Source organism: Aureobasidium melanogenum, assembly GCF_000721775.1.
Source record: "Aureobasidium melanogenum CBS 110374 unplaced genomic scaffold scaffold_7, whole genome shotgun sequence".
Classification (NCBI taxonomy): domain Eukaryota; kingdom Fungi; phylum Ascomycota; class Dothideomycetes; order Dothideales; family Saccotheciaceae; genus Aureobasidium; species Aureobasidium melanogenum.
This window is the reverse complement of record NW_024470059.1, coordinates 125,190-152,746: the sequence shown is the minus strand read 5'-3', so window position 1 is coordinate 152,746 and position 27,557 is coordinate 125,190. Positions and strand designations below refer to the sequence as shown.

The window sequence follows — 27,557 nt, the reverse complement described above, 5'->3', positions numbered from 1 at the left end:
GGAAGGGCCTTCCATGACTGCCTTGAGTTTTACATGGTCTCAAGTCGTCACACCAACGACGATCGGAACCATGCATGTGATGATCAATACAGCGAGCAATAGCACATGGACCTCTACTGAAATGCATACGGAATATGCTTCGAATTCGACCCTGCAGACGTTGACGCGCACCGATACAAACGCGGATCGTACTGTCACAGCAGTAGTATCGGCACTTGACGGGTCCAACATCACAGTGTAAGACCTCTCCAAGATGAAATTGATGCTAGTTTCTTGGCTAACTGTTTGATCCGGATAGTGCTTACCCTACCCAAGTTCTAGCCCTCGATACTCAGATGACTTGGAATGCTGCTCTTCCCACTACCATTAAGGGGCTCAACCAGACCTGTTGTCTTGGGCAGCAAACTTTCTCGCCTACACCTATCCACTCACCTTTTCCAATGCCTGTGGACAAAACAAACAAGCTCGATCCAACTGGATGGCTCTATTCATTGTTCCCGGTCGAGGATGTCAAGGTAAATCCCAATCAGATATACTCACTGTGGGGCAATCGATCCATTGAGCTGCCATACACAGGCTGTAGTTTTGCTCCGTGCAATGTGACACCGAAGTGCTCGTCAGTGAGCCCTGCTGAAGCAGTTTCAGAGGTCCCTTACCTTTACGATACCGTTACTAGTTTTGTGGGAGCACCTTTTACTGCTTTCACTCACATTATGAACACCGGAAAGACAACGTCATCTGTTGCAGCTTCCGTATCTACTGGTGAGTTTCCGTTAACAATCAGAATGTAAGATCTTGCCGAGACTAATAGTTACTTTCTCCCGCAGCAGAGATCAGCATCAATTCGCCCCAGAGCACAGTCACCACGTCTGTCACTTTGCTGGGTACTAGTCAGGTCCAGAAAACCACCCCTATAAGTACAGAACTACCATCCACAGAAGAAGTCGCGAGCCAATCAGACGTACCTGTATCCATCGATGTCGGAACTAGATCCATCGATGTCGGAACTAGCCCCCAAGGACTCTCCGTTATTATACCTACCTCGAAAGCTTCAGCTGTCAGCGAGGAGTTGAGCTCGTCCGTCTTTGCATCCACTAAGCAATCATCAGATACGACTGCAGGTATCGAAGGCAGTGCAACTATCTCAGCAGAGACCAAGCCTCTTCCTACTTCAAACTCACGAGTTGGTGTTGCGCCGCTCTCGTCTGTGGCATCTCCAGAGCCACATGCATCTGGAACTCTCCAAGGAGCCACAACAGTCCCTATTGCATCTGTCGGCAATACCGATGGTCAAGATACCATCGAAACATCAGTCAATGTAAACACAGGACTTTCAACTGCAGCCTCATCAACGACAACTCTGACTTCGACGACTAGAGAGTCTCTTGTGATCCAATCTACACTCACTGTCAATCCGCTGCTCTCAAACCCAGGACAAGTATCCTCTCCTGAATCCAGCGTCAACTCTTTGCTGGTCACAACGAGTAATGCAGGGGTACAGGGATCGCCCGGTTCCTCGCTTGCAAATGTGGCTGTCAGCAGTAGTGCAGAACCTACATCCTCTGATGACGTGTCCTCGACAGACGAAACATCCACGAACCATGCCATCGCTCTAGAGACAATCATAACGGATAGCCCTGAGGGGACTTCTACGGTCGTTATCGCAGGCAGCACGGCATCAAACGCAGATGCAACATCCAAGCTCATGACGTTCAGTCTCCTCAGCCAAGGCTCATCAGCTCCATCTTCCGAGCAGCCCTCTGGCTCTTCCGACGTTGTCTCTACCAGTGTAGCATCTGTACAGAATGGCCCTTCGGCTACCGAACAGTCTACAGGATCCTCCTCGTCCGCTGCTTCAGTCACCAATACTGCAGCCGTCATACCATCTTCCAGGATTGGCAACGGAACCACTGTACTTCCGACAAGTGTGCCTACCTCTTCTATCGAAGCCTCAAATGATGTCGGACATCTGCAAGTAATGCGTTTTGAGGCATTGACGTTGGTTGTCATGATATGTCTCTTCCTCTTGTAGACAAACAGTTTATATTGGCGTTGGCCCAGATCTAGGGGCCCAGAATAAGGTCGATCGATTTGAATTTGGAAGTCGATGGAGTGATCGATCTGTGAAGATGCCTATTCTTGGGCTGACTATGGTCGTGCTGTACATGCTAGATATGCTAACACCTATGTTCATAGAAATTTGGTATGACAGCTAATACACAAATGATTCGCCCGCGAAAAGGCGCATAGATGACAAGGAAAGAGTTGCTACATTCGTCACAGTTAGGCGTATAGATAATGCAACCATATGCTTGCTGGTTCTGTGACTCCACTGAAACTCACAAGAGGAGTGTTGTCGACAAAAACCATGGTTGACCTATCTGATCAACCATGGCTTAGGTTTCGGCCCCAAATGTTGCATCTGCGTCGTGTTCGCAGCCTCCATACATTTTGAAGACTAGTCAATCCTGCCTGCGCCTCGTAGGTTTGCTGTATTGTTGTTGGCAGCACTATTTCAAAATGCTGATTCTCTAAACTGTGTAAGCGACTTGACAAGTGTGGAAAACTTCCGTACGTGAATGCAGCAGTAGCTTGTAGGAGACTGGATTGGATAGATATTTTGCGTAATATTGGAATCTAGGATGTACGTATTTGCAGTGACCTGGAGCAGCTTCTCTATGCAGGCGAAGTTCAGCTGAAGTACTTTGAACTGACTTGAGCCCCAGACACTAACCCAGGGTCTTTCCAGTTAGACTTTAGGATTCTTTTCTAGCCATGCTTCCAAAGATGTTGGAACACTAGGGTGGAAGCCTTCAAAAGAGTCCTTACTGAGGGCCCAGGTACCCTTGGTGCAGTGTAACACGAAAGCATACCGTAGCCAATCAGCCCAATGCGAGCCAGCACCCTTCTTTTCTTCGACCGTCTTCTCGAGATCCCTGGTGGTGCCTCTACGGATGATCCGCACTTCTTTGCCTCTGAAGCGCTCGTACGTGTCTTTGAGTTCCATCAGACTTAGCTCCATGGAGCATAGCAATACAAAACCACCATTTTCAGCATTGTCAGACGTCACGAGTTCGGCAGCCCATTTGCCGCCATCTTCCTCCGTGGTGAGACACCATTTCTCATGACCTGAGCCCCAGATATGCAACTGCGGTGGATCTATCCTCGAGTCCCACACACCGCCAACCTCAGGGGTGAAGTTGCCTTGCCCTTCGCCACCGAATAGGACATCGACAAATGTACCACTGAGAATATGCAGAGGCTTGATCGTGCTGGTCAACGCGGCCTGTACATGGAACATCCGCGCTGGATCGTAGATGGGCACTTCCCCCATCGCAATCTTGCGCCAATCGTTGTTATGGCTCGCAGCGAGAAATCTCCTTACGCCTGCGCGTTCAGCTGCTCGTAGAAGCAGTAATTGTCCGTCCAGGTGCAGCTCTGGGATGCCCGCGTACGCGCAGATGACTGCATCAGCACCGGCACACGCCTGGTCTAGTGCTGCTATGTCGTAGTATGTTGTGCTGCAAACGAAATCCTCGCAGCGGGCCATAATGGACGGATCTAGTTTGTCTGGAGTTCTGGAGAGGCCGCGAACTTGATGACCAAGGGTCAATGCATGGCGGGCAGCGTGCTGGCCAATGTTACCAGTGATGCCTGCGATTAATATTAACATATTGTTGGTGATCGTTTCTGCTCTGTTTCTCCGATAGACGAGTTGAGGATGCTTTATACGAGTAGGTAAAGCGAGGCACAATGGATTTGTAGACGCTGCGGGTACAGATCGCCTTCCCAATGAGGACACCGAAGGATTCGGAGCTCATATCAACAAGACTACTTTCTCAGGATGCTCCCGTCTCACCGTGAGAACTGTGCATCTTCAAGACCACCGCGTGATTTTGTCTTACAGATCCAGTATCAGAACCGCGGACTTCATTTCGGAAGTGCCAAGACATAATATCCCGCGAGACTATATATCCCACTCGTCCCGTTCAGCTAGCGACTTTCTTTCACACTCATACACACTCTTGAGTTACCTGCGCATATCTTCCCAGAATTCACGTCGTATACGAATGCGTTTCTGCTTTTCAATCTGTGAACTTGTGGGCGGTCAACGCTACTCTCAACTTCAACGCTACTGTCATCACGAGCATGGTCAACGATAATTTCCACCCCTTCCCACGCCTACCGCTTGAGCTTCGGGAAGAGATATGGCACCTCTGTCTGCCGCATCATCGGGTATACGAAATGGACTATCCTAACGAAAGATTTGTCTACGATGTCCCCGAACCGGAAAAAGACAACATCCCCTGTTGGCTCTGGTCAACCAGTAAGCGCAATGTTCGCCCGCCCTTACTTACGCGAGTTTGTCGTGAGTCGCGCAGAGTCGCCTTTGCCACAGGAAAATGGATCTTAAGGCTAGATTGGCGAAGCCCTTGTTGGCGTGACGGCGCGTGGGTTACTGACAAGCCACGGGAAGCTGATTGGAATACCGGCAAAGTTATAGACCGCGGTTTCTGGCAGAATACTTCCCGCGAAACTATACACCTAAATTGGACTGAATTCTATGACATAGACTTTGGCCCTATGATGGATGGTCACCCATTGACTTCTTTGGCCCAGGAAGCGAAGCGTCTACATGGATCAGCATCTTTCATGCTGGATGCTTTGACTGTTGAGATAGGGGAGGCGGAGCCCTATGACGAACCTATATCTGAGTGGTTTGAAAATATACCCTTACGGAAAGGCAAGCAGGAAGATCTAGTAGCGCTTAAACTACTGCCAGACTGGATGGTAGTTGTAAGAGTGGTCGTTATACACCTTGACTTTAGACAAGCTGCCGACAGCGGTCTGTTTGGGCTATCAGGAGATGAAACTATTCAAGTGGTTGACGCCACTCTGCCATTGGCTTCGCAGCTGTATGAGCTGGCCGAGTCTTGTGAACGCAGAGCTTTCGCCGTCACAGCTGCTCAGGATTTCACTCGAATGCCTGCAGACGACATGGACGCCATGGTGAAGCGCGTAGCGTACAAAATCTTCCATGATCATGAGGTAGGCAAGCGTCTGCGACCAGCGATCATGTTCAGGCTTTGTACAGAGATGTGTAATCACATCAACAAGCTATCTATCTTGTAAATGGTATGAGCTGTCTCTCATGTTGAGCGAAACAAGCACTGTTTTACGCCTAGTAGCATCTTTTGTTGGCAACTCTCGAGCTTTGCTAGGCGGGGACGTTATCCTTCCGTTCCGGTCTTCCGGTCGCAGTGACCGCGAACTACAGACCATAACCCCTCCAAACCCTTTATTGCTTTACACACTGCTCAGTCGCATCCAACCCAGCATTCGCACTATACCAACTCGCGCGATCACACTGGAGCCGGGACAACAATGGCAGGCTCTCGCGGCGCCCTCGTAGTCTTCGGCTCTGGTCCTGGCATCGGTCGCAATGTCGCTGCTGTGTTCGCAGAACGCGGCTTCCAAAAGATTATTCTCTTGTCTAGAAACAAAACTCGTCTATCGCAAGACGCCGACTTTGTTCGTGCTGCGAGCGCTGGAGCGAGCGTGGAAGTTATCGAGTACGACGGTGCTAACATGGAAAGTGTTCGTGCGGGTTTTAAAGAAGTGGAAAAGATTATGGGTGACGTGCCACTTGAGTGTGTGCTGTTCAATCACGCGAGACTGGGACCGAGCAAATTCTTTGACTTCACTGTCGAGGAGCTGGACATTGATCTCCGGGTATCGTTTCGTTGATGAGGTTTTCCCGCCTTGTGACATTGTAATTCCTGACACACAACACAGGTCAGTGTCACCAGCCTCTACGCTGTCGCGAAGTGGGCGATGCCCAAGCTGCTTGAGACGGCGGGATCGTCTGACGCAAAGACGCCATCGTTCATCGTGACCAGTGGTATGTTGGCAAAAGACCCGTTCCCTGCCATGTTCTCTCTTGCGGCCTGCAAAGCCGGGCAGTATAACCTGGTTCACTCACTGCACAAGGAATACGAATCCAAAGGTGTGCATTGCGCTTTGGTTGTCGTCGGTGGAACCGTGGATGAGAAGATGTCTGTCACGAACCCAAGAAATATCGCTGGGGAGATTTTCGAATTGTTTGAACGACCTCAAGGGAAGGGTCAGTTGGAGCTGATTTTGATGGATCCGGAATACCAGAAGCACATTCAGAGGAGAGAGCAAGGATGGAAGTGAGTCGTTCGGAGCTATGTAGAGAGGACTTGGTACCGGATCAGGTGTCGTCATTCGAATCGTGTTCTCAGCTGAAGAGTTGGACAGTCTCATGTATCTGGTTTCCGCATACCAATCAAGGTCGTTGATCTCGAGCCACAGATCCGTCAAACATACACTGCAGCGTTAGGGATGACCACACAGGCGGAAGCTCCGTAGTCACTCAAAGTTGGAGTGTGAGCGTGCGGACCTCTACGCATATGGAAGCAAAGCGCGCATTCGCAGCTTGATCGGAGCATAGTGTAGGCATGAGTCTGGTATAATATGTAATTATGTGACCGCATCTCGTGCACGTACGGCCACAGTCAGCTGAAAACTGGGCATCCCGTCCGCTCTGCAATACACAAGCAGTTGAACGGCAGATTTGTACTACGGTGGGTGACCACGTGGGAATCCCTGCTGCTGTACGTTTCGCATTCTTGTTCTGCTCGTCTTGATCAGAAGTAAGGAGTGGTGTATGGTAGAGAGTTGATCAGGGTCAGAATTTTCTGGAAGGCGTGGCCATGTTATTTGGGTCATTTCGTTCCTCGCGTCACGCCCGTCAAGGGCTTGCTCTTGAGTGAATATCCGATATCTCTCAGTCTATCGCGGCGGGCCAGCAACAAGCAAGGGATGTGCTTCCGTATTGAATACTCATGTGTTCTTGACCCCAGTCCGGCTATCCTGCACATGGTACGGTGCATCCTTACAATGTCAGCAACCAATATGCAACTAGCAGTTCTCACTTTGCAAAAACTTACCTCCCAGTGCGATAGATACACATACTTCATCACCTCAGCGAAGACGAAGCTCTCCTGGACGTTACCCTTGCTGCCTCCTTCCGCAGCATCAACGTCAGTAAGGGAACTGAATCCTGTTTCTGTGCGGCAATAGCGATTTATGGCTTCGAAAGCAGTCCACGACCAATCTCTATACTTCTCGTCTTTCGTGGCTCGATAAGCATAGTACCAAGTCTCCAAGACCTCAGGTCTCAAGCGAAATCTGCCGTCAGAGATGCGAATGGAGTTTTTGGAACCGCAAGAATCAGTTTCACTGGCCTCGCAACTGGTGTCCCAGGTGACAAACTCTCCTCCAAGCCCAGTTTGAGTTGCATTATATACAGCACCTGCTGCGTCGGCTATCGAGAGGCCATAGTCTACCAGAGTCTGGTTGTTCGTGACCATTCCTCCAAGAATGAAGTTTCCGCCAGCGAACCAGGATAGTGACTCCATCTGATTCTGCAATATTTGTCCGTTCCAGTATGGCAAGAGTGTCCACTCCGGATGCCCGTGAGGGTGTGATCCAACGAAACGAATTGTCGAGTCTGCTGCAATGAGCCATCGCTCCAGGTAAAGCCCGTACATATTGCTGTTGTATAGATATGCTTTCAATAGATATTCATAGAAAGCTGTGAATGATTAGTTCTTGATCAACTCAGAATGTGCCAGAAACAGATCTCACAATCTGCAAGAGCACCCCAGCTGCCTTGCGATCCTAGAATCTCCCCGTTGTTGACATTGATGAAAGATCCGAGAAGCCCCGGGTACGGCTCCCCAGATGCTGGCTGTGGCTTCAACAAGTAATCTTCGGCTTTCTGCGCTAGATTGGCATATTTCGGGTTACCAGTGATATTTGACAACCTTGCGAATTCGAGTATCATTGTCCCAGCACCAGCTATGGTATTTTGAGTTCCTTTGTCTGACTGACATAATACAGGATCGACCCATTCACGGGGAACGCCACTGGGGCTGTCGAAGGCGCAGCTAAGGACATCTCCCAGTGTTATCATTTGAGCGTACAAAGCTTCAATGAGATCTGGATCATTGGTCATATGTGAGAAAGGACCATTAAGCAAGTCCCACGCTGATATCATTGCAGCGAAATGTCGAATAGTGACTTCAAATACCTGGATCCGACTACCACCTTTGACTGACTTGAAATCAAGAGCGGCGATGAAATCCAGGATTTGGCTGGTCACATTCTTGTTCTCGAACATGATCGCAGTAGGTAATGAGTCGATGGCTGTAGCGCCGTAACCACCAAAGTCATCCTCGCACGTATTCGTCACAGGATGTAGCGTGTCGTGACCGAAGCAATATTCGGAATATCCGTTCCAGGCGTGCTGGAATGCAGCTTTCACCGCTTTGATCCTGGTTGATTGAACTGGCGATAGACGATTTGATTCTCGTTCTGTTTGCTTCAGCCTCGTTCGCTCTGGTCAGTATGTGCTGTTACAGGTCTTTACCAATGGTAAATGCTCGCAAGGAGACAAATTGAATTGGGCCCCAGAATACGAAAGTCATGATTGTACAAAAGACCACTGTAGCTTTGAACGCCGAACGTCTTAGGCCGATTTTCCCAAGTCTCGCCATGGTCTTCAGCGGGTTACTAAAAGTGTTAGACACCGATGTGAAGAGCGTCGAGTCTGGTATGAGGTTGACCTTCGATATTGTCCTGCCTTAATGTCGATGAAAGACCTTCCACTTCGATTTCGCTAAACCGCATGATCAGACACCTTCAGCGGCACGCAATGCGCCCACCTTGTTAATTTAGGTCGCTCCGGAATTAAGCGAGCGATCAATCCAATGATCACCATCAATGATACGAGACCGTCATTCGTTTTGATTGAATAGCCGCTGAACATAGCTGCCGATGACTCGCTATGCTGTAGTGAGAACTCTACTGCCGCACGTTCTGCAATCCTCTTGGATGAGAGTTGCTCTCTTGCTATTTTAATCAAGTACGGGTTGAGAACTGGAACCAATTAAGATGGTGGCTCTAGCCGAATACAATGCTTCAAGAGCTTGAGCTGCAGACACAGACGCTACCGCGTGACCAATGTCGACGAAATTGAGCTTGGTAGAATGGAATCGATCTATATCATGAAAAGAAAAGCATACGGTTGATGCAGAAAATTGAGATACAGGCCACAATGTTGGATAGAAACTTTTACGGAAGCTCATGCTGGCGAGACGAGGGGTAGTTGGGCAATTCCACAAGCTCATCCTCTTGCAACTCTGCAAGTCCTTTCCGATTCGAATCCCACGAAGAGTCTCGGAGCGTGTATTTTCGCTTGCCAAGATCCGAGTGGCCCTGCTGAGCCATCTGCATGTCCATTGAATCGAAATGTCTCGAGTCTGTTGTAGGCCTTCGCTGTCTTCGGAAGAATAGTGATACACCAATAACAATGGCAAGTACAGCGACTGCACCAATTACTATACCAGCTATTGCACCAGTAGAGGGACCTGGGCTTGAACTTTGCATCTGTGCGGGAGAAGTCATCTTGGTGATTGTCCCCGATGCAGATATTTCTGAAGAAGATGAAGTAGGGCCAGACATCGTAGATGTGGCTGACGGTGACTGTGAAGAGGAGCTCGTGGAAGACTTTCCAGATTCGGGCGATGCAGTCCCGGCAGATGACGTGCTAGTAGTCGTAGGTAGAGTGCTTCCGGAGGATCCGCTAGATGCCGAACTGGATGACTCTGAAGTCGTCGTTGTAGTAGGGATAGCACTCGACTGGGGGCTTGTATGTGTTGTGGTTTCGGTAGTCACTAGAGTGGTATTGGGGTCATCACGAATCCAGAATTGGCCTGTATAAAAGCCACCGCCCGCTTGCTGCTGTATTGTTCCCAGAGCATTGACAGCTCTGAATGAGAAAGGTAGAGAGTTGTTTCCGGAGTCATCAACTGTCCAAGTGAAGAACGTGTTTGTGGTACCGACTGCCAGAGGTTAGATAAAGAATTAGAAAAAGTCTTAGCAATGATACCTGTGAGTGGCTGTGAATGAGCATAATCGGTTCCGACTATGAGATACAAATTTACGCTCTCATATCTTGTAGTCCATGTGATGTTCAACACAGTTCCCTGGTCGAGTATCTGGGTATTGTAGGTATTTGGACTTGAAAACACACCATCGCTGTATGAGGGTGCTGGCGGTAGTCTTGTAGTGGTTTGACCTCGGGCGAGGGTAGTAAAAAGAAACAAGAGTGTGTACATCACACTGCCGTGGGAATAGAGATAATGCATTGTGGAAACCACGCGGACCATGAATGAAAATCTGTGGGTCGATATGAGAGATTAAGTAGGAGAGCAAGGGCAGGAACGAGGTCGTCGGCCTTGCCTCTTGTTCGACTCGCTCGTTTTCTACCTGTTGCCTGTTCTTGAATCCTGGTGCATACCTAGACATGATGATCTGGACTCAATCTACCGAGAGATTATACATGAGCGGCTCGAGAGAAGGTCTGTATGGCTGGTTGGCGCGCTTAAATGCATGTCTGCTCATCTTCAAACGAGCTCTGCAGACGCTACGCGTCTGCGTTCGTCGAGTCTGAAGTCTTTGCTCTGCAGCGTGACATGCTCGGCCCTTTTCAGAGCTCCGATCTCGAAAGTACACAACCTGTATATGTTGTTCCGATGTCAAACCATCAAGAATGACCTCTGTGTTGTCTTGCCAAAAGCTTGAAGTTGTCGTGTTCACAGCCGCGGTTGGCTCAGCGCTTACTAAGCCGATTTGTCTTCGTTGACGACTCGTGTAGACCCGAACGCTCGTTCCCCGGTAAATTCTTTCAATTTATATGATCCTCGCTAGAGAGCGCGAATTGTTGCAGCGGCTTCAAACGCTATATGATTGGACAAGGCTATATGCATGCATCCGTATCGTAGCCGCCGTCTGTGTGACGGTGGGCGACTATGTCTTGGCGTGTGGCATCTATTGCAGGCCTCCAAAGAGTTTCTGCGCCGCTCGATGCTTATCTGAGCCGTATATCCTGAGACCATGTCCAATCCTTTGCTCACCGTCCCAAATTGGGCCTTCAGGATTCGCTGCCCAGTCTTGAAACGAAAGTGCAAGCAACAACGCCTACCTATCAACCTTGCAACACGGTCATCCTCCTTCCACTATTGACATTTTGATCAACTGCTTTTCATGGGGCATCCAATGAAATTTGGCGATCCGTTTCTTGTGCTTTCGCGGCGAAAGTCACAGGCATATCTTCGTGCGATTCTCGTGTGTCTCTCCCTTCTTGTATTCTGGTTCAATTTGCCTTTGCTCGCCCATCTGGAGCAGCAAATCATCAGAAATGAACAAACGACGTTACTACAGGGTCCTGATTACAAGAGTCTTCCTGGAGCAAATGAGACATTGGTCGTCATGAGAACTGGCTCAACAGAGCTGCAAGACAAGTTACCTATTCACTTGGCGACAACTTTACTTCGCTATCCCGATAGCATAATATTCTCCGATTTTGAAGAGGACTTCGAAAATCACCATATATTTGATGCTCTGGAAAGTGTGAATTCACTTCTAAAAGAGACGAGTCCGGATTTTGACCTCTGGCGACGATTAAAACAGTACGGCAGAACGATACTGCGGGCAGACGAACTCAGCGGGAAGTCGATATGGGTCGATCATGGCACCGGAAAAGCTGAAAATCCCGGCTGGTATGATGTTCCTATCCATTTCATGTGCCAGAAACTAACGAATCATGTTCAGGAAATTGGACAAGTTCAAGTTTTTACCCATGGTCAACCGCACTCTGCATGAATATCCCGATAAGAAGTGGTACATTTTCGTCGAACCCGACACGTTCATATTCTGGCAAAACTTGTTGGTATACCTATCCAACCTCGACTGGACCAAGCCATACTACCTTGGAGGACAAATCAATATCGGCAGCATAGAATTCGGTCAAGGCGGCAACGGATTCATAGTCTCTCGTCCTGCTCTTCAGAACGTGGTTACACACTATCAGACTCATCAGAATGAGTATGAGGACTTCACGGTGGGTCATTGGGCTGGTGATTGTGTCCTTGGAAAGGCTTTCAAAGACTCCGGTACACCTTTGACACGAGCCTGGCCCATAATTCAGGGTGATGACATCGGAAACATGAACTATAATCATCGAACGCAATGGTGCCAGCCCACGGTTTCGTATCATCACATCTCATCGTCAGTCATACAAGACATGTTCGAGTTCGAGAAAGCATGGATGACACATACAGCAAATGTAGGATCATCAATATGCTGAGAGTCCGAGCTTTCACTGATGCATGTCAACAGACAAGTGCCACTTATCTGCGTCACAGAGACGTATACAGGCTCTACGCTCTTCCACGCATGACCTCTCCACGCTTGGACTGGGACAACCACAGCAACGATGACCAAGGACCCGCCGACTCGTTAGAAAGTTGTCGTGTACTTTGCGAGGCTGATGATCACTGCATCCAATATTTGCTCAACGCTGAGAGCAGATGCCTAACAACTTCTCGGCCCAACGTAGGACAAGCCGCAAGTAATGTGTCCTCGGGATGGATGCTTGAGCGAGCGCAGAAGTTCTACGAGGAAGGGGAAGAATGCCATGGTGTGGAGTGGATCTCATGATACGTCCTGAAGGATATGGCACACCCACAATCGTGACAAGCATCATCCGGTCGTCTGTCCACCAGCTCAAGACGAGCACAATCCAAAGCTCTAGAGTAGAAGTTGACTCAGCGGAAAAGCAACAGAGCCTCCAAGCAGTAGTTCTTGTACACGGCAGTCAGTTGACTTGGGATCTGACCAGTCTGAACTCGATCAAGATCAGGATTCAGGTTATATAGAGTGGTCGTTTTTGTACAATGCCTTTGCATAGCATAGATTGCAATCGGCCTTCTTACCGGCCCGGCGATGACTTGTGTTGAGCGCATTTCGCATCGAGAGCCGCATACTGCCACGATTTTGCAGCCGAACAGACACGTGAGATGGAAGATCTGATGACGTCCACACTTTGTTTGGTTCTCGACCTGCTTGACAGAACCTTCCCGGTGGTTAAACAAGGTCAAAGACGGAAGGTTCAATCGGGACATGCGCCCGGCCGAGTTTCTTGTTTTCCCCACTCTTTCCTGCCGTCCCTTTTGACGACGTCCCGCGCCGTCCGTCCTTCGAAGTTTCTATTTTCAACATGACCAAGCAACAATTGGTCTTTGAACACTGACGATCAGCTTCACCTTCATAAAGATCAAACTTGCTAATCTCGGGCCAGCTTTTTGGACACCGCGCAAGGCTGTGCTGGTGCTTTCGCGTCAGTACCACACTCGTCATGAGATGATCTCACTGAACAAAGACCGTCTCCAACTTTTCAGGTTGTGAAATATATTAAGGGACCAGATGGATGTCGGCTGACATTGCTAATTGGCAATGCGAAGTCCAATCATCGTCAGTGGCCCTTTTGGTACCACTGAATATCCAATCGCCCCTACAAGGATCGCGGATATAACACTGTAACAGGCTTTGAGTCGCTACCAAATGTCTTGGAGGACAGGGAGTGACGAGCCGTTCTCAAGTCCTTGTGGTTGACGGTTATGATCATGATTGACATTGACAGAAGCAATGACGCTGGTCCAACCAAGACAGTCTTGCGATCAGATCAAGTTGAGCAAAGGAGAACCGGGTATAAATGAGCAGACCTTTCGTCCAGAGAAATCATACAAACCTCATTCATTCAATCTTTCGCTCACGTCTCTCACAACCCTCAACCACATTACCTATCTTTCAAAATGCTTGCCTCGATCATCATCACCGCCCTCATCGGCAGCTCCCTCGTCGCTGCTGCCCCTGCCCCTGCTGATGTATCAGCCCGTCAAGTCACTATCTGCTCTGGCACATACAACAATGCCCAATGCTGCGCTACCGATGTCCTCGGTCTTGCCGACTTGAACTGCGCAAACCGTGTGTCATATCACATCACATGCCTACTTGCTATGTATACTGATAGTCTATATTAGCCCCAACCGTCCCTGTCAACCAAACCGACTTCATCAACATCTGCTCTGCTGAGGGCCAGCAGGCTCGTTGCTGCGCATTGCCTGTCGTAAGTTGCATGAGCTCGTTGGGTTCAACGATAACCACGACTGACATCTCTCTCAGCTTGGCCAAGCTCTTCTTTGCGGCTCGCCTCTGTAAACGTGTAAACGTCTCTGGCGAAACGAAGCACCTTCTTGAGGCTAACAAAACCGAGGCAGGACCTCTCTTGTAGGCAGCTTGAACTAGTACTGCCAGGAAACTGTTCTCGCACTTGTAATTATACTCATTTTGAAGATTCGAAGAATAATCCTAGACATCTCCAATTGAGCTGAACCATGTTATGTTGACCTTGTTGTTGTCATCTAATCTGTTGTGCAAATTTGATCTCAAACCCCTGCAACAATGAGTAGTCACTAACATGTCACCTTGCTCTACTCACTTTAGCACTGCATTACTTTGGGTAGGGTGTCTGCGCGGTAGAATCACATGTTTCTTCCAATTCCTTAGTTTTTTTTTGCCCCCTCCATTTTCTTTTGTGGCTGATATACAGCATCAGTAGCGAGTCGACGTGTTTTTGCAGCCCAACCCCGTCCAATCAGATGCTAGAGGTACAAGATGCCAAAGACATTGCATGTTTGCTCGGATGCGCAGAACTTAGTGCATTCGAACACAAATTGTGAGCTTCTTGGAGAGAACAAAAGGGATGACAGAACTAATTAGATTTGTGACGGACTCTTTGGTTTCCTTCGTCTACTCAAGCGTTGTGTAACGATTTGAATCAAACTGCTCTTGTAAAGTGGTTAATCGAAGTTTTTATTTCTCCCAATGGATTTATACTATGTTTTGGCTACCTCGATTCTTGCTGACCAGAGGCTAAGGCTGTTCAACTTTTAGTCATGTTACGAAGAGCGTCACCAATAACATCTACCGCAATCTTCTCAGCAAGCGCATAGACCGTGGCTTGCGGATGTCCAGGTGGCAAGAATGGGAACGACGAAGCATCAACCACACGCAACGAATTAACTCCAATAACACGAGCCTTGGAGTCCAGCACAGCCATAGGATCATCGAGCTTGCCCATCGCGCAAGTGCAAGAAGCATGCCACACAGTCTCAACATACTCGTGCACAAACGCACTAATCTCTGCATCGGTGGTGACGTTGGCACCGGGTAGGAGTTCGTTGCCGACGAGGACGGGTTGAATTGCGCTTGCGTTGAAGAAATCTCTACCACGCTTGATGGCTTGAATAGCGAGCTCGACATCGCTGGAGTTGCTCAGCCAGCCTGGGTTGATAAGAGGGGCATCGTTCGTATCGTTGGAAGAAATCGACACCGTTCCGCGAGACATTGGTGTGATAATAGCAATATACATAGCCGCATACTGCAAAGACTTGGAGATACCCGGGCCATTGTTCATAGGTGGAAGACTACTCAACAAGAACTCGAGGTTTGGCCAGTCGGCAGGGAAGGCAGATAGTGCTTGTTGAGTCTTGTTGCTGAGTTGGGCGAAGTTCTTTTCTGGTAGTTTCTCCCAGCCCAAGTAGTCGGCGCCTGCGTTTGTGAGGATGCCTGTGTGGTTCTGGTTGTATTGGACTGCGGCAGCTTGGGCGATGGTGGCGTTGTTTAAGATTTGCTGGGTTTCGACATCTACTTGGTACATGACGGGAAAGAGGACGTGATCCCACATGTTAGATCCAACACCAGGTCGGTCCGCAATTACGGAGATGTTGTGTTGCTGCAATTCTTTTCTGGGACCCACGCCAGAGACCATGAGCAGTTGAGGTGACTGGAAAGCGCCAGCAGACAGAATGACTTCCCGAGTGGCGTTCAAAGTGTAGGGTGTACCAGCGGTTTCAACGACAACTCCCTTTGCAGTCTTGTTGGAGTCAAAGATGATTTTCTTGGCCATGGTGTGAATGAATACTTCCAGTCGCGTTTCGTCCTGAGAAAGCGACTGCTGAAGATACGATGCCTCGCTAGTGCTGCGTGTTTCATCGTCTGGGCGGATGGTCGCTGGGCAATACTGGGATCCAATCAATTCTCCACTGCTGAAGTCTGAGATATCAGGCACTCCAATCTCTCGCAATGCAAGCTGACCCCATGATGCGAAAGGAGTGGCCCAGTTAGGGAAGGATACGTGTAGAGGACCATCAGCACCAGAGAAAGCGGTAGCATTGGCTGGGGGAACGCTGGCATTTGCAGCGCGCAAGTTTTGGTTCGGTGCTGTGTAGTTGATGCTCTTCTCGAAGAAGGGGAGGAACGAGTCAAACGTGTAAGATTGGTCATCGACTGCATCTGCCCAAGCACCGTATGAGTCTCTTGTGCCGCGGTGGTAAGCCATGACATTGAGAGCAGAACTGTTACGAGTCGTAAGCATCATATTTAGGCGAGTCAGTCGTTTGTATCCACATACCTTCCTCCTAGAGTCTTGCCACGAGCATAGTCGAAAGTCTGATTGTGCAGAGCTTGCTGCGGAACAGTCATGAAATTCCAATCTACAGAGGGATGGCCCAAGTTCTGGTTGTAATACCCAGGCACGATTGTGAGGTTGCCATTCTCGAGCTCATAGAAGCCGCCGGCCTCAACCACGGCTACGGTATATGTTCCGTTCTCAGCGAGACGCGTTGCTATCGCAAGACCAGCGGTACCGCCGCCAACAACGACATCTGGATTCGCTTAGCTGTGTAGTGGAGAAGGCTTCAGCTAGACTTACAGTCATAACTTCCATCTGAGCCTGCACGGCCAAAGTGTTTTGAGTATGCTGCACTACCAAATGGCGAAGAAACAGCCTGAACTGTTGCGGCAAGCGCACAGAGAGAAAGTACTGATAGCATCATTAGCTATGGCGATGTGATTGGGAAGGAAGAAGGGTTTGGACAAACAGAGTATTTGTATGCGTTAAGCTTTTCGATGACCGCAGACGATCGCTTTTATGCGAAAGCTCTTACTTCGGAGTAGAGGAAGATGCATAGTACTGTATAGGCAAACGCAGTGAGAGTTTACGTAGATCTACCCACAATGACGATGATGATCTTTGGAGATCGTTACATGAGTCAAACAAAGCCTTGGCTTCACACATGCCGAAACCTACTGTGTTTGGAACGCGATGGTAACATGTTGACGCTCTAAATGTTGTTCTGCACCTTTTCTTTTGAAGACTCGTACTGTTTTGCTCCAGTATTTGGCTGTTGTTGACTTGACAGTAGGTTGTTGTGAACGATGAGTTGGATTTGTAATGTGCAGACCGAGCAGCGGCCATCGCCCGGTCCTATCTCATGTGCCTACTACACATGACCATAGGAAGACCAGCTGGCAGCACATGCTCGACTGGCACTTGTAGAGCTAGCCTGCAGGGGAAACGTCCATGAGAAGGCATGCAAGGTTGTGAGTAAGGAGAACAATCAAGGCGAGAAGAAGAAAGAGACTGAGGTTCATGCGCGCTTGGACCACTCATCATCCTTCGACGTCCCTTCATTCGACCTTCCTATCTCGTTCACCGGTCAGTGATTGCCTGGCATGCTGCGATTGACTGTGTTGATAGAGCTACATCGTAGCTATGATATTCGCGAGGAGTCAGCGTGAGCGCCATCGTCACAAAATCTTGCCCATGAGTATCGCGACGCCGCATTCCTGTGCCTGCTGATGCGTCGTTCTCTTTATCGCGAACAAGTTACATAACCATCGCATTCTTCATTTCAGATATTCTCAACATCATCGATAGGACACTCTCCCTCAGACTCACACTAGATACCTCAACACCTGCCTAGCACATTATGTCCATCCAAATCGACGCTGAAGCCATCGCGCGTCTCTCCCTGCACGACCCTAATCACTTCAGCATCCAGCACTCCCAGACTGCTCATCGTCTAGCACTCCTGCACCACTGGAACATCCCCACCAGCTCGAAAGTGCTAGAACTAGGCTGCGGACAAGGCGATTGTACCACTGTTCTTGCCTCTGCTGTGGGCGAGCAGGGTGAAGTCGTAGCAGTTGACCCAGCAGACCTGAACTATGGTGCTCCATACACCCTAGCTCAAGCCCAATCCCACATTTCGCAAGGACCTTTAGGCAAGCGAATAACCTGGGTACAAAACTCGCCATTGCAGTATCTCTCTTCTCTTCCCGACGGCAAAACCTTCGATGCAGCGGTTCTGGCTCATTGTTTGTGGTACTTTCCCTCGCCTTCACTGATTGTGGAGACGTTCCGTGCACTCAAACAACACACCAAACGCCTCTTACTAGCTGAGTGGTCATTAGTCGCAACCCATCCCTCTGCTCAACCTCATGTCCTCGCTTCCCTCACCCAAGCAGCACTAGAATGCCGTAAAACCACCAGCACCTCCAACGTCCGCACTGTATTGAGTCCAAAACGACTTGCACAGCTCGCTATATCTGCAGGTTGGAAGCTGGAGATCGAGAGGCTTGTGCAACCGACAGAGGGATTGCTGGATGGAGAGTGGGAGGTTTCTACTTGTCTTTCTGCCTCTTTCGAAAAGGAGGTCGAGGAAAATGTCAGTGATGAGAGGGAACGGGGCGTAGTGTTTGCGCTGAGAGATGCGTGTGAGGCAAGTCTGGAAGGTGTGCAAGGTGGTAAGAAGGGTGTACGAGCAATGGATGTATGGGTCGCTAGTTTCGTCTGAGCCAGAAAGAATTATCGCATCGAAATACAATATCTGGAGTAGAATGGATTGTGCACGAAACGATAATGAGCAGCAATGAAAACAGGCTAGATTGTGCATGCTATAAACGCCAACAGAAAGCCCCCCACAATATATTTAATTGACCAATGTACTCATTCTTCTCCCTTCACCAGCAACACCACCAACAGTTGCATCTTCAGGGGCACTGCCGCCTTGCTTTGCAAAGATTCGTCGTAAGTGGTCAGTAGCATTGAGATAATGCTCCTTGACACCAGGAGTAGGTTTGAGAGGATTGGGTGCCTTGTCCCAGCCATGAGGCACGCCTTCAATCATTTTGTAGTGGACGCTTTTGTTGATGCCTTTGCCCAATAGACGATCGCGGAACTTTTCGCCTTCGGCCAGAAGCATGTCCCATTGACAAGTGTGCATGATGATTTCTTGGGGCAGGGCTTCGGCCAGAAGGTCGGTGGGTGCAATGCCAGGGGAGAGATAAGGCGAGTCCAGGGGGATGGTGTCTGGAGGGTGGAGATATGACTCGTCGAAGAGGTTTGTGAAGATGGCGGGAAGGTCCTGATCAGTACGGACAGAAGTGTTTCTGCGCTCTTCACGGGTTTGGGTGTAATCGCAGGATGGGTACCATGGGACGATTGCGCAAATGGATACAGTTTGAACTGTCTCGACTTGCTTGACAGTCATTTGCTGCTTCTGCAGCGAAGCCAGGGTAGGAGCGACGGTGTGACTGCGACTGCGGACAATGCGGTCGACACTAAGACTGGATGAAGCAGCATCCTGACTCCTGGGCAGACTGAGCATGGAAGAAGATGCTCCATGGTGGGTGGCGATTCTGCCAAACTCGCTCTGGTGATCGTAAAGGCGGAGAGGAACGGTAAAGGCCATGTTAGCGCCGGAGCTGAAACCAGAAAGGGCAATCTTATTCTCATCGATGCCAAACTCGTCGGCGTTATCTGCCATGTAGAGGACAGCGTCTACTCCATCCTCGACGGCAGTAGGAAAAGGGTTCTCGGGAGCCAAGCGGTAGTCGACCGAGACAACAACAGCACCACATTCGTCGACGACGGTTCCACACCAACGGGCATCGTCACTAGGGCTGCCCAAGGTGAAGCCTCCACCGTGGAAGTTGATGACACAGGGGTATCTCTTCTTGGCGAAGTTTGTTCGACGGTGTTGTTCGTAGTCCTTGGGCACGTAGAAGTGCAGATCAAAAGCGCCGGGCTTGGAACTGACGGTGGCCTTGATGGAGCGTTTGAACGAGGGTTTGGGTGGGTGAGGAGGAGCCATGCGGTGAAGCAGCATTCCGATGCCCATGAGGAAGCGCCACATCTGAGCCTGCAAGTGAAGAATCCATCTTGGACGGGTGGGCGCTTGGGTCTTCTTGGACGACGATGTCGAGTGTATAGGAGAGATGGGCCGATGTTGGGGAGGAGGGGGACTCGGCGTTGGCGAGGGAGCAAGAGACGGCTGAGGAGTCGCTTCTGCAAAGTCGTGACGCTCAGTCTGGTGAGCAGCCGTAACGGCGATTGACGGTCGTTCTGGTACCGACATTATGGATGTTGTCGTGCAACGAAACGAGAGACGCCCGCCCACCCCAAGATTTGTTGATATTCACGGTTGCGGCTCAGCCCACTGACGTCGACCTTGCGTTCTGTGGCGCGTGCCGTATGTCCATCTGTGGCTGAAGGATTGCTCCCTCCGGAAATGTGGCGGTGCATTCCCGGCGTAGCTTCCATGGTGTCATGCGACAGGCAGGCGCGATTGTTTGTCGCAATTGCCTCAATCACACGTCGACATGTCGACGGCCCAGAATGACAATCCATCGGTGACCAGCGCTCCTTCCCTTGACACTGCCCAGTCCGATGCGCCTCTTGCGGTACAGTCGACCCAACCGTCGTCATTAAATGCTTCAACTACAAATGCGCCAGCAGCTGCCGTCTCTGCATCAGTAGACAATACTTCCGACCGACCTGCGATTGACTCTTTCCCTGCCGCTGCCGAACACATCACAGAACGTCTGCCCTCGACAAACCTGTCTGCAGGTTATAGCACACAAGAGTGGGAAGCTGCCAGGAATGCTGTTCTTAAGAACATGACTACTTCGACCTCGCTGGGAAATGACGCAAGAGTAAAAGAGGAAGACATGGACACTTCAGTCGATGCGACCACCCCAGTCGTGCGGGGAGGGCGAGGGAGGAACCGTGGAGGCCGTCCCAGAGGCAGTCGAGGAAGAGGCAGAGGACGAGGCGCTCTAGCTGGACCCGCCATGTCGCCATTGTCAGCAGGTGCTGAAACACCACCATCCACAGGGAGAGGTCGCGGTCGAGGAAGAGGAGGTCGTCCAAGAGGGAGAGGCGGCAGAGGTGGCCGCAAGCCTCTCGCTGAAGGCATCAAGATCCATGAAGTCAGCTCCGACAGCGACGATGATCTGTTCGATGATACCGAAGGCACTCCTTTAGCCACAACTTCGCGCTCTGGCCGCGCAATCACAAAACCTACAACCTTTGTACCAGTCATACCATCACCTACCTCAGGCACAAAACGTAAGCGCAATTGGGGACGTAGGAACCCGGAACTGGCAGTGTGCAAGCAATGTCTCCGACCTCATAGTCCAGCCACCAACATGATAGTATTTTGTGATGGCTGCAACTCTCCTTACCACCGCTATTGTCATTATCCTCCCATCAGTCAGGAGGTTGTAGATGTTCCCGACATGGAATGGTTCTGCTCGGACTGTACTGTTCGACCACCGCCAGAAGTTGATATCGATACGTTCATGTCGGGAGGAGACTTGATGGATCATCAGGTATGTATCGTGCCGGCGTTGTGAGAATGACCATAAACTGACATTTGTGCAGAAACGAGAAGTTTTGATGTTACTACCAACAAATACGCTGGTCGAGTTGCTACTACGGGCAGATCAATCGCACCCAGAATTGGCACTTTTCCCACCAGGAGCTTTCCAAACGCCTATACCTACCACACTCACAGATCTACTTGATCCCCCTAAAGCACAAGTCGAGCCTCTACCACCAAACCCACCTGAGCCTCCATCTGACGATTCTGAACACGCCTACTATCCTCTACCAGTACGGCCAGATGATGACGTGGACGAAGGGTATAACGAGCTCGATGATCCCACAGCCAATTATCCAAAACCTGGTCAAGGGCTGGCAGCATTACTTCCTCCCGAGGAGAATGATCTGGAATGGCTGGTTGATGATAACAAAGAAGTCTACAGCCATTTCATACCAGCCGGGAGGCCCAGCGGCGTGGATGATGCAACCATGGCTGGTGCTGATGAGATTGTTGGCTGATGCTGATTCCGAGAATATACTATTCATCATTGTAAATATTTATTATCCGAATATTTATTTTCTACTGCCAAGGCGTCCAGACTTGAGACGAGATTTTGACAGGGTCCATTTGCTTGAGAAGAAGCGGCGGCGTTTCTCAGACAAAATCCGACCAACGCTCGGACGTTTAATCGTCTCTGTCGAAGCTTCTGCTTTGGATGAAAAAGCATCATCTCCTGCTCAAGAAAAATCCTCCTTCCACTTTTGTATCTTTGGTCGCATTCATTTTTACAATTCTTGTCACAGTCGCTCAATTCACGTCCGTTTTGATAAAGTAAACATGGCAAACAACGCATCCGCAGCGTCACCAGCAGACCGTCTCGCCGGTCTTGCTCACTCCGAGCAGCACTACTTCAACAGGTAATGACCCAATTCTGCGCCATTAGTGAACGAACTGCAAGACTGACACACTCGACAGCTACAACCACCATGGGATCCACGAGGAGATGCTCAAGGACGACGTGCGCACCCGTAGCTACCGCGACGCCATCTACCAGAACCGTCACCTGTTCAAGGACAAGGTCGTCCTCGATGTTGGTTGCGGAACCAGCATTCTGTCCATGTGCGCATCCACTTCTTCCTCTCTTTACACAACAGCACACTGAGACTCAATCCGCAGGTTCGCAGCAAAGGCTGGCGCCAAGCACGTTATTGGTGTCGACATGTCGACCATCATTGACAAGGCAAAGGAGATTGTCGAGGTCAACGGCTTGAGCGACAAGATCACTCTTCTCCAAGGCAAGATGGAGGAAGTCACTCTTCCTTTCCCCGAGGTCGACATCATCATCTCCGAGTGGATGGGCTACTTCTTGCTCTACGAATCCATGTTGGACACTGTCCTGTGGGCTCGTGACCGCTACCTCAAGAAGGGTGGTCTCATCTTCCCCGACAAGGCCACCATCTTTGTCGCCGGTATCGAGGATGGTGACTACAAGGAGGAGAAGATCAACTGTGAGTCGCGCTTTCTTCTCAAATACTCTGATTGTTACTGACCTCAATACGCAGTCTGGGATAACGTCTGGGGCTTCGACTACACTCCCCTCAAGCGCACCGCCCTCACCGAGCCTCTTGTCGACACTGTTGACCTCAAGGCTGTTGTCACCGATCCCGCACCTCTCATCACTCTTGACCTTTACACCTGCAAAGTCGCCGATCTCGCTTTCCACCTCCCATACTCGCTCCCTATCCGCCGCACCGACTATGTGCACGCTCTGATCGCCTGGTTCGACATTGAATTCTCGGCCTGCCACAAGCCCGTCAAGTTCTCGACCGGCCCTCACACAAAGTACACCCACTGGAAACAGACCGTCTTCTACCTTGACGACAACCTTACTGTTGAGGCTGGCGAGAAGCTCAACGGCACCCTTCTCTGCAAGCCCAACGAGAGAAACAGAAGAGATTTGGACGTCGAGATTGAGTACAACCTCGAGGCCAACGAGCAGGGTCGTGAGGCCAAGGGCAAGTGCACCTACGTCATGTGCTAATCGCAATGATGCCATGTGTTGCTTGACTCGATTGTTGTTGTTTTACATCGCTGGATGCTCGGTTGAGAGAGGTCATACAAAAGTCTCGAGCATGAGGGAATTGTTCTCGTTTATATTTCAATTATTGTTGCATTGGGAAATCGGTGTTCCGGGCAAAGGCTTTATAGGAGGGGTGTTGAGAATCTACATAAAGACGTCGATGAAATGACTTTATTCTCTGCAAAGACTGCAACTCATGAGACTCATTCGCAAAGGTTCAATTGGTGCATATGGCAGAAGACTGGTTTTGCTGCATTCGGTCTTGTCCTGCTCACCGGGCCTCGGTCCCGTCGTCCCATTTGCGATTTTGAATCGGAAACTCGGCCCCGAACATCCCCACATGATGAGGCTCCGTCCGTAACCGCTGTGCCATTGCATCTGAACAACCGACTACGATATTTCTTTCTGATTTCTCTCGAACTTCCCTTGACTTTTGAGTCTCTTTTGAATCTTCTTTTATCGTTTGTGTTCTGGACTTTAGCAACAAGCAGCAGCAACAATGTCTAGCTTTCGACTGCTTCAACAACGGGGAGCAGGGGTGGCAGCAGTAATGCTCACACGACCACTGTTGGCAAGGACTATGGCGACGGCAACGAAAGGGAAAGAGATACTGCCGCTTAAGGGAGTCAAAGTGTTGGATATGACTCGTGTTCTTGCTGGTGTGAGTACCTATCTTTTATTTGTTTCCTTTTTGTCTATTCAAGTGGGAGAGGAGGAAGTGATGAGAGGATAAATTGGGAAAGTTGGGGCCGAGGTGAGGAGGTCAAGGGCTTGAGAGGATGGGATGGATGGGTGTAATATGAAGAAGAGGTGGGAAAGAGGAGGATTTGGGAGATCAGGCATTGGGATGGGGAAGAGGTTGAGAGAAAGAGATGGGGATGAGGGAGCTAAAGAGAAAGAGATGGTATGCAGGAAGGCATCGGTCAAGAATCAATGGCAAAAGAGATGGCTCTCAACCTTGGGATCGGAGAACACCTACTTATCCCACACAACAAGACTAAAACTGGAGTGTCCCTACTGACATTGCGGAAAACAGCCATACTGTACACAAATCCTAGGTGATCTAGGTGCAGAAGTCATCAAAATCGAACATCCCACCCGAGGCGACGATACAAGAGCTTGGGGTCCACCATATGCCCCTCACACCAACGGAAGTCCTTCCAACTCACCAACTCCTGGCGAATCTGCTTACTTCCTCTCCGTCAACCGCAACAAAAAGTCTCTCGCTCTATCCTTCCAATCACCTTCTGGTGTGGAAATTCTGCACAAACTTGCTTCCGAATGCGATGTTTTGGTTGAGAACTACCTTCCTGGCGCACTCAAGAAATACAAAATGGATTATGAGACGCTGAAGAAGGTTAACCCTAAATTGATTTATGCGAGTATTACGGGGTATGGGCAGACGGGTCCCTATAGTGATCGCGCGGGCTACGATGTCATGGTTGAAGCGTGAGTTTTGTGGTACCTCAAGTGGTTGGAGAGGGGTGATGCTGATGCAGAACAGTGAAATGGGACTTATGCACATTACAGGCCACCGCGACGGCCCACCCGCAAAAGTAGGCGTTGCAGTCACTGACTTGACCACCGGCCTCTACACCTCTAACTCCATCCTTGCATCTCTGCTTCAACGCTCCATCACCGGTCAAGGCCAATGGATAGATGTTTCGTTGTCAGACTGCCAAGTCGCAACACTCTCTAACCTCGCCTCATCCCACTTGATTTCTGGAAAACCAGATTCGGGCCGTTGGGGCACTGCACACCCTTCCATCGTACCCTACAAAGGTTTTGAAACCTCTGATGGCAGTGTTATGATTGGCGGAGGCAATGATCGTCTATTTGGTGTCATGTGTGACAAACTGGGCAAGAGCGAGTGGAAGCAAGATCCAAAGTTTGTCACTAATGCACAGAGAGTGGCGAATAGAGACTTGCTTGAAGAGTTGATTACCACGATTACAAAGACCAAGACGACGCAACAGTGGCTAGAGGTTTTCGAGGGCAGTGGCATGCCTTATGCTGCTGTCAACGATATCGCGGGGACGATGAGGCATGAACATGGTAAGTTTGCCATCTTCCCTCTGCTCCCTCTCCTTCTCTTGCTAGGTCATTACTAACGCAACCCCCCAGTCCTAGCAAGAGACATGGTCAAAGAAGTAGACCATCCCGCCTGCGGCCCCATCAAACTCGTCAACACACCCGTCAAGTTCTCGGAAAGTACACCGGGGATCAGAACGCCGCCGCCGACGTTGGGACAGCATACTAGTGAGGTGTTGTTGCAGTTGGGATATTCTGAGGCAGAGGTTGAGGAGTTTAAGACCAAGGGTGTGGTTTCCTGAGACGGATAAATAAGAAATCTGGAAGATGAAATAAAAACATCCGGTCATTCGAGTGTCTGGCACGATTAGAAGATTGGATGATCCAGCAGTGATTGTCGAAGAATGAAGAAAAAGTGAATGTTCGTACGTCGTCAACAATATTCACGGTACAACAGAAATAGCAAGTGGGGTCGAGCAGGAAACACAAGAAACATAACCATCACACTTGACCAAGCACTGTCTACTCGACGAAGCTGGACAGCGATATTACTGCCTAATCCTTGATTCTTGCTAACCACAGTGTGCTTGTAAGATCATTGCAAGATCAGGGTGATACCATCGACCGGGACATATTCTGGCCAAGAGATATGACCACTCGGGCCATGATCTCCGCCTTTAGACATTGTCCACCTCCGGGGGCAGCATTGAGCAACAGCAGACCCCCCAACTGTCTGTTCTCAAACTGCACGACCAAGGCTGTCGAAATGATTTGGTAGTCGACATAACCTTCAGCCGCGAAATCATGCCGCCAGAAGAGGAAGGAGGTCAAGTTGCGCAGTGCCGTCTGCCAAGTGTTTGTAGGGTAAGTGAAGGGCAGGTATAGACGAATACTTGTGACAGTTGCTTGCAGAAGGCCCTTCGACAACGGGCCATGTTGCCGTCGAATGCTTATGCCAAGCCTTTCTCGACGGAATGCATGACTTCCGGAAGGCGGTGTTGGTGATAAGCTTCAGCACATCTTTTGAGTTGCTACCTGCAGGACTCGTGAAGGATCCAAGGAATGATCGCGCAGAGACGACACCTTGCAGATGAGATATCATGTGTTCAATCGAGAGATGGCATCAGTTCCGCGAGCAACCGCGTGATTCATGTCTGTTGACTCGTGTTCATGCAGCTTGACGCTGCAACTGAATAGGCATGTAGCATCATGAGCAAAGAAGCATGGAATCGTTATCCGTCAAAGCTAGGATTGTGACTCGTGAGGCATGGATTATAGGATCCTGCAACGACATATGGTTCGCATGAGTCGATAAGGCTGGCTGACACGTGCGGACCTACAACTGTGATGGATTCCAAAGAACGAATGATGATGCTATTGTAGACTCAGCTATCGAACCTCAAATCCTCAGCGGGTCGTGATCTCAATCGGAAAACCAATTCTGGACGAGTAGTGATAGGGAGGTTGCATCGAAAGACCAACTAGCCCGTTATACGACCTCGCTATCTCTGATTGATGACAGCGGGACTCACGCGGACTGGTGGACTCGGTCTCCCCGTACCGTATGCCAAGAAATTGAGCGGAACTCACTTGCCACCTCTTTTCATGCATTTGCTTTTCGTACCATGTACAATGAGATAACGAAGATCTTCCCAATAGACTTGTTGAAGGATTGATGTGGCGATGATAAGCCTGGGAATAAGCGAATCCAAGCCGTCAAGAGTTGCAATCAAGCATTGAACACTGGCCCTGTGGTTTCGTTCTACAGGATCCCTAGCATTGGAACTACACTTGCAAGGGTGCTCAAGCAATGTGAGCTAATCTTACATCGAATTGAAAGTTGGCGAGTGGCTGATGTTTGTTCGCAGCTGACTTCCCGCCTGTATGCACATCTAGAAAGCATCTCGAAGCCTGAAGGAACAGCGAAGCAGCACAACATGCAGGACCATGTTCGGAGGCGCACGAGGATCAATAACGTGTGCTAATTTCAACCAGTCAAAGAA

At 49.8% G+C, this 27,557-nt stretch overlaps 14 protein-coding genes across 14 annotated transcripts; 9 read left to right on the top strand and 5 right to left on the bottom strand.

Moving 5' to 3' along the window:
* Positions 1-13: 13 nt before the first annotated feature.
* M437DRAFT_65066 (uncharacterized protein) lies at positions 14-2,032 on the top strand (the record flags this gene model as incomplete). Its single annotated transcript, XM_041024541.1, has 3 exons — positions 14-237; positions 299-762; positions 828-2,032. 3 exons carry the CDS (start codon positions 14-16, stop codon positions 2,030-2,032), a joined length of 1,893 nt encoding a protein of 630 aa, XP_040880765.1.
* Positions 2,033-2,749: 717 nt separating this feature from the next.
* On the bottom strand, positions 2,750-3,673 carry M437DRAFT_46389 (NAD(P)-binding protein; the record flags this gene model as incomplete). The annotated part of the gene is made up of 1 exon (XM_041021258.1): positions 2,750-3,673. One exon carries the CDS (start codon positions 3,671-3,673, stop codon positions 2,750-2,752), a length of 924 nt encoding a protein of 307 aa, XP_040880764.1.
* Positions 3,674-4,731: 1,058 nt separating this feature from the next.
* On the top strand, positions 4,732-5,109 carry M437DRAFT_20145 (uncharacterized protein; the record flags this gene model as incomplete). Its single annotated transcript, XM_041018997.1, has 1 exon — positions 4,732-5,109. A coding segment is annotated over one exon (378 nt), but the record flags the coding sequence as incomplete, so codon positions are not given.
* Positions 5,110-5,385: 276 nt separating this feature from the next.
* M437DRAFT_45941 (NAD(P)-binding protein) lies at positions 5,386-6,198 on the top strand (the record flags this gene model as incomplete). Its single annotated transcript, XM_041021180.1, has 2 exons — positions 5,386-5,733; positions 5,797-6,198. 2 exons carry the CDS (start codon positions 5,386-5,388, stop codon positions 6,196-6,198), a joined length of 750 nt encoding a protein of 249 aa, XP_040880762.1.
* A 669-nt stretch (positions 6,199-6,867) lies between these two features.
* On the bottom strand, positions 6,868-8,516 carry M437DRAFT_83457 (alpha-1,2-mannosidase; the record flags this gene model as incomplete). The annotated part of the gene is made up of 4 exons (XM_041027940.1): positions 6,868-6,918; positions 6,975-7,621; positions 7,675-8,403; positions 8,459-8,516. 4 exons carry the CDS (start codon positions 8,514-8,516, stop codon positions 6,868-6,870), a joined length of 1,485 nt encoding a protein of 494 aa, XP_040880761.1.
* Positions 8,517-9,162: 646 nt separating this feature from the next.
* Positions 9,163-10,398, bottom strand: M437DRAFT_65062 (uncharacterized protein; the record flags this gene model as incomplete). Its single annotated transcript, XM_041024540.1, has 3 exons — positions 9,163-9,932; positions 9,980-10,269; positions 10,391-10,398. 3 exons carry the CDS (start codon positions 10,396-10,398, stop codon positions 9,163-9,165), a joined length of 1,068 nt encoding a protein of 355 aa, XP_040880760.1.
* Positions 10,399-11,148: 750 nt separating this feature from the next.
* Positions 11,149-12,591, top strand: M437DRAFT_46295 (uncharacterized protein; the record flags this gene model as incomplete). Its single annotated transcript, XM_041021240.1, has 3 exons — positions 11,149-11,651; positions 11,704-12,217; positions 12,271-12,591. The coding sequence occupies 3 exons, from the start codon at positions 11,149-11,151 to the stop codon at positions 12,589-12,591; spliced, it is 1,338 nt and encodes a 445-aa protein (XP_040880759.1).
* A 1,154-nt stretch (positions 12,592-13,745) lies between these two features.
* On the top strand, positions 13,746-14,151 carry M437DRAFT_45681 (uncharacterized protein; the record flags this gene model as incomplete). The annotated part of the gene is made up of 3 exons (XM_041021124.1): positions 13,746-13,917; positions 13,974-14,059; positions 14,116-14,151. The coding sequence occupies 3 exons, from the start codon at positions 13,746-13,748 to the stop codon at positions 14,149-14,151; spliced, it is 294 nt and encodes a 97-aa protein (XP_040880758.1).
* A 724-nt stretch (positions 14,152-14,875) lies between these two features.
* On the bottom strand, positions 14,876-16,826 carry M437DRAFT_83453 (alcohol oxidase; the record flags this gene model as incomplete). Its single annotated transcript, XM_041027939.1, has 3 exons — positions 14,876-16,349; positions 16,406-16,658; positions 16,706-16,826. 3 exons carry the CDS (start codon positions 16,824-16,826, stop codon positions 14,876-14,878), a joined length of 1,848 nt encoding a protein of 615 aa, XP_040880757.1.
* Positions 16,827-17,765: 939 nt separating this feature from the next.
* M437DRAFT_83452 (S-adenosyl-L-methionine-dependent methyltransferase) lies at positions 17,766-18,632 on the top strand (the record flags this gene model as incomplete). Its single annotated transcript, XM_041027938.1, has 1 exon — positions 17,766-18,632. One exon carries the CDS (start codon positions 17,766-17,768, stop codon positions 18,630-18,632), a length of 867 nt encoding a protein of 288 aa, XP_040880756.1.
* A 135-nt stretch (positions 18,633-18,767) lies between these two features.
* M437DRAFT_45908 (alpha/beta-hydrolase) lies at positions 18,768-20,195 on the bottom strand (the record flags this gene model as incomplete). The annotated part of the gene is made up of 3 exons (XM_041021173.1): positions 18,768-19,307; positions 19,365-19,377; positions 19,486-20,195. The coding sequence occupies 3 exons, from the start codon at positions 20,193-20,195 to the stop codon at positions 18,768-18,770; spliced, it is 1,263 nt and encodes a 420-aa protein (XP_040880755.1).
* A 244-nt stretch (positions 20,196-20,439) lies between these two features.
* M437DRAFT_45864 (uncharacterized protein) lies at positions 20,440-21,961 on the top strand (the record flags this gene model as incomplete). The annotated part of the gene is made up of 2 exons (XM_041021161.1): positions 20,440-21,450; positions 21,503-21,961. 2 exons carry the CDS (start codon positions 20,440-20,442, stop codon positions 21,959-21,961), a joined length of 1,470 nt encoding a protein of 489 aa, XP_040880754.1.
* Positions 21,962-22,280: 319 nt separating this feature from the next.
* On the top strand, positions 22,281-23,484 carry M437DRAFT_46298 (protein arginine N-methyltransferase; the record flags this gene model as incomplete). The annotated part of the gene is made up of 4 exons (XM_041021241.1): positions 22,281-22,360; positions 22,419-22,562; positions 22,620-22,951; positions 23,006-23,484. 4 exons carry the CDS (start codon positions 22,281-22,283, stop codon positions 23,482-23,484), a joined length of 1,035 nt encoding a protein of 344 aa, XP_040880753.1.
* Positions 23,485-24,073: 589 nt separating this feature from the next.
* M437DRAFT_45832 (CoA-transferase family III) lies at positions 24,074-25,856 on the top strand (the record flags this gene model as incomplete). The annotated part of the gene is made up of 4 exons (XM_041021156.1): positions 24,074-24,184; positions 24,560-24,972; positions 25,028-25,578; positions 25,648-25,856. The coding sequence occupies 4 exons, from the start codon at positions 24,074-24,076 to the stop codon at positions 25,854-25,856; spliced, it is 1,284 nt and encodes a 427-aa protein (XP_040880752.1).
* Between the last annotated feature and the right edge of the window lie 1,701 nt (positions 25,857-27,557).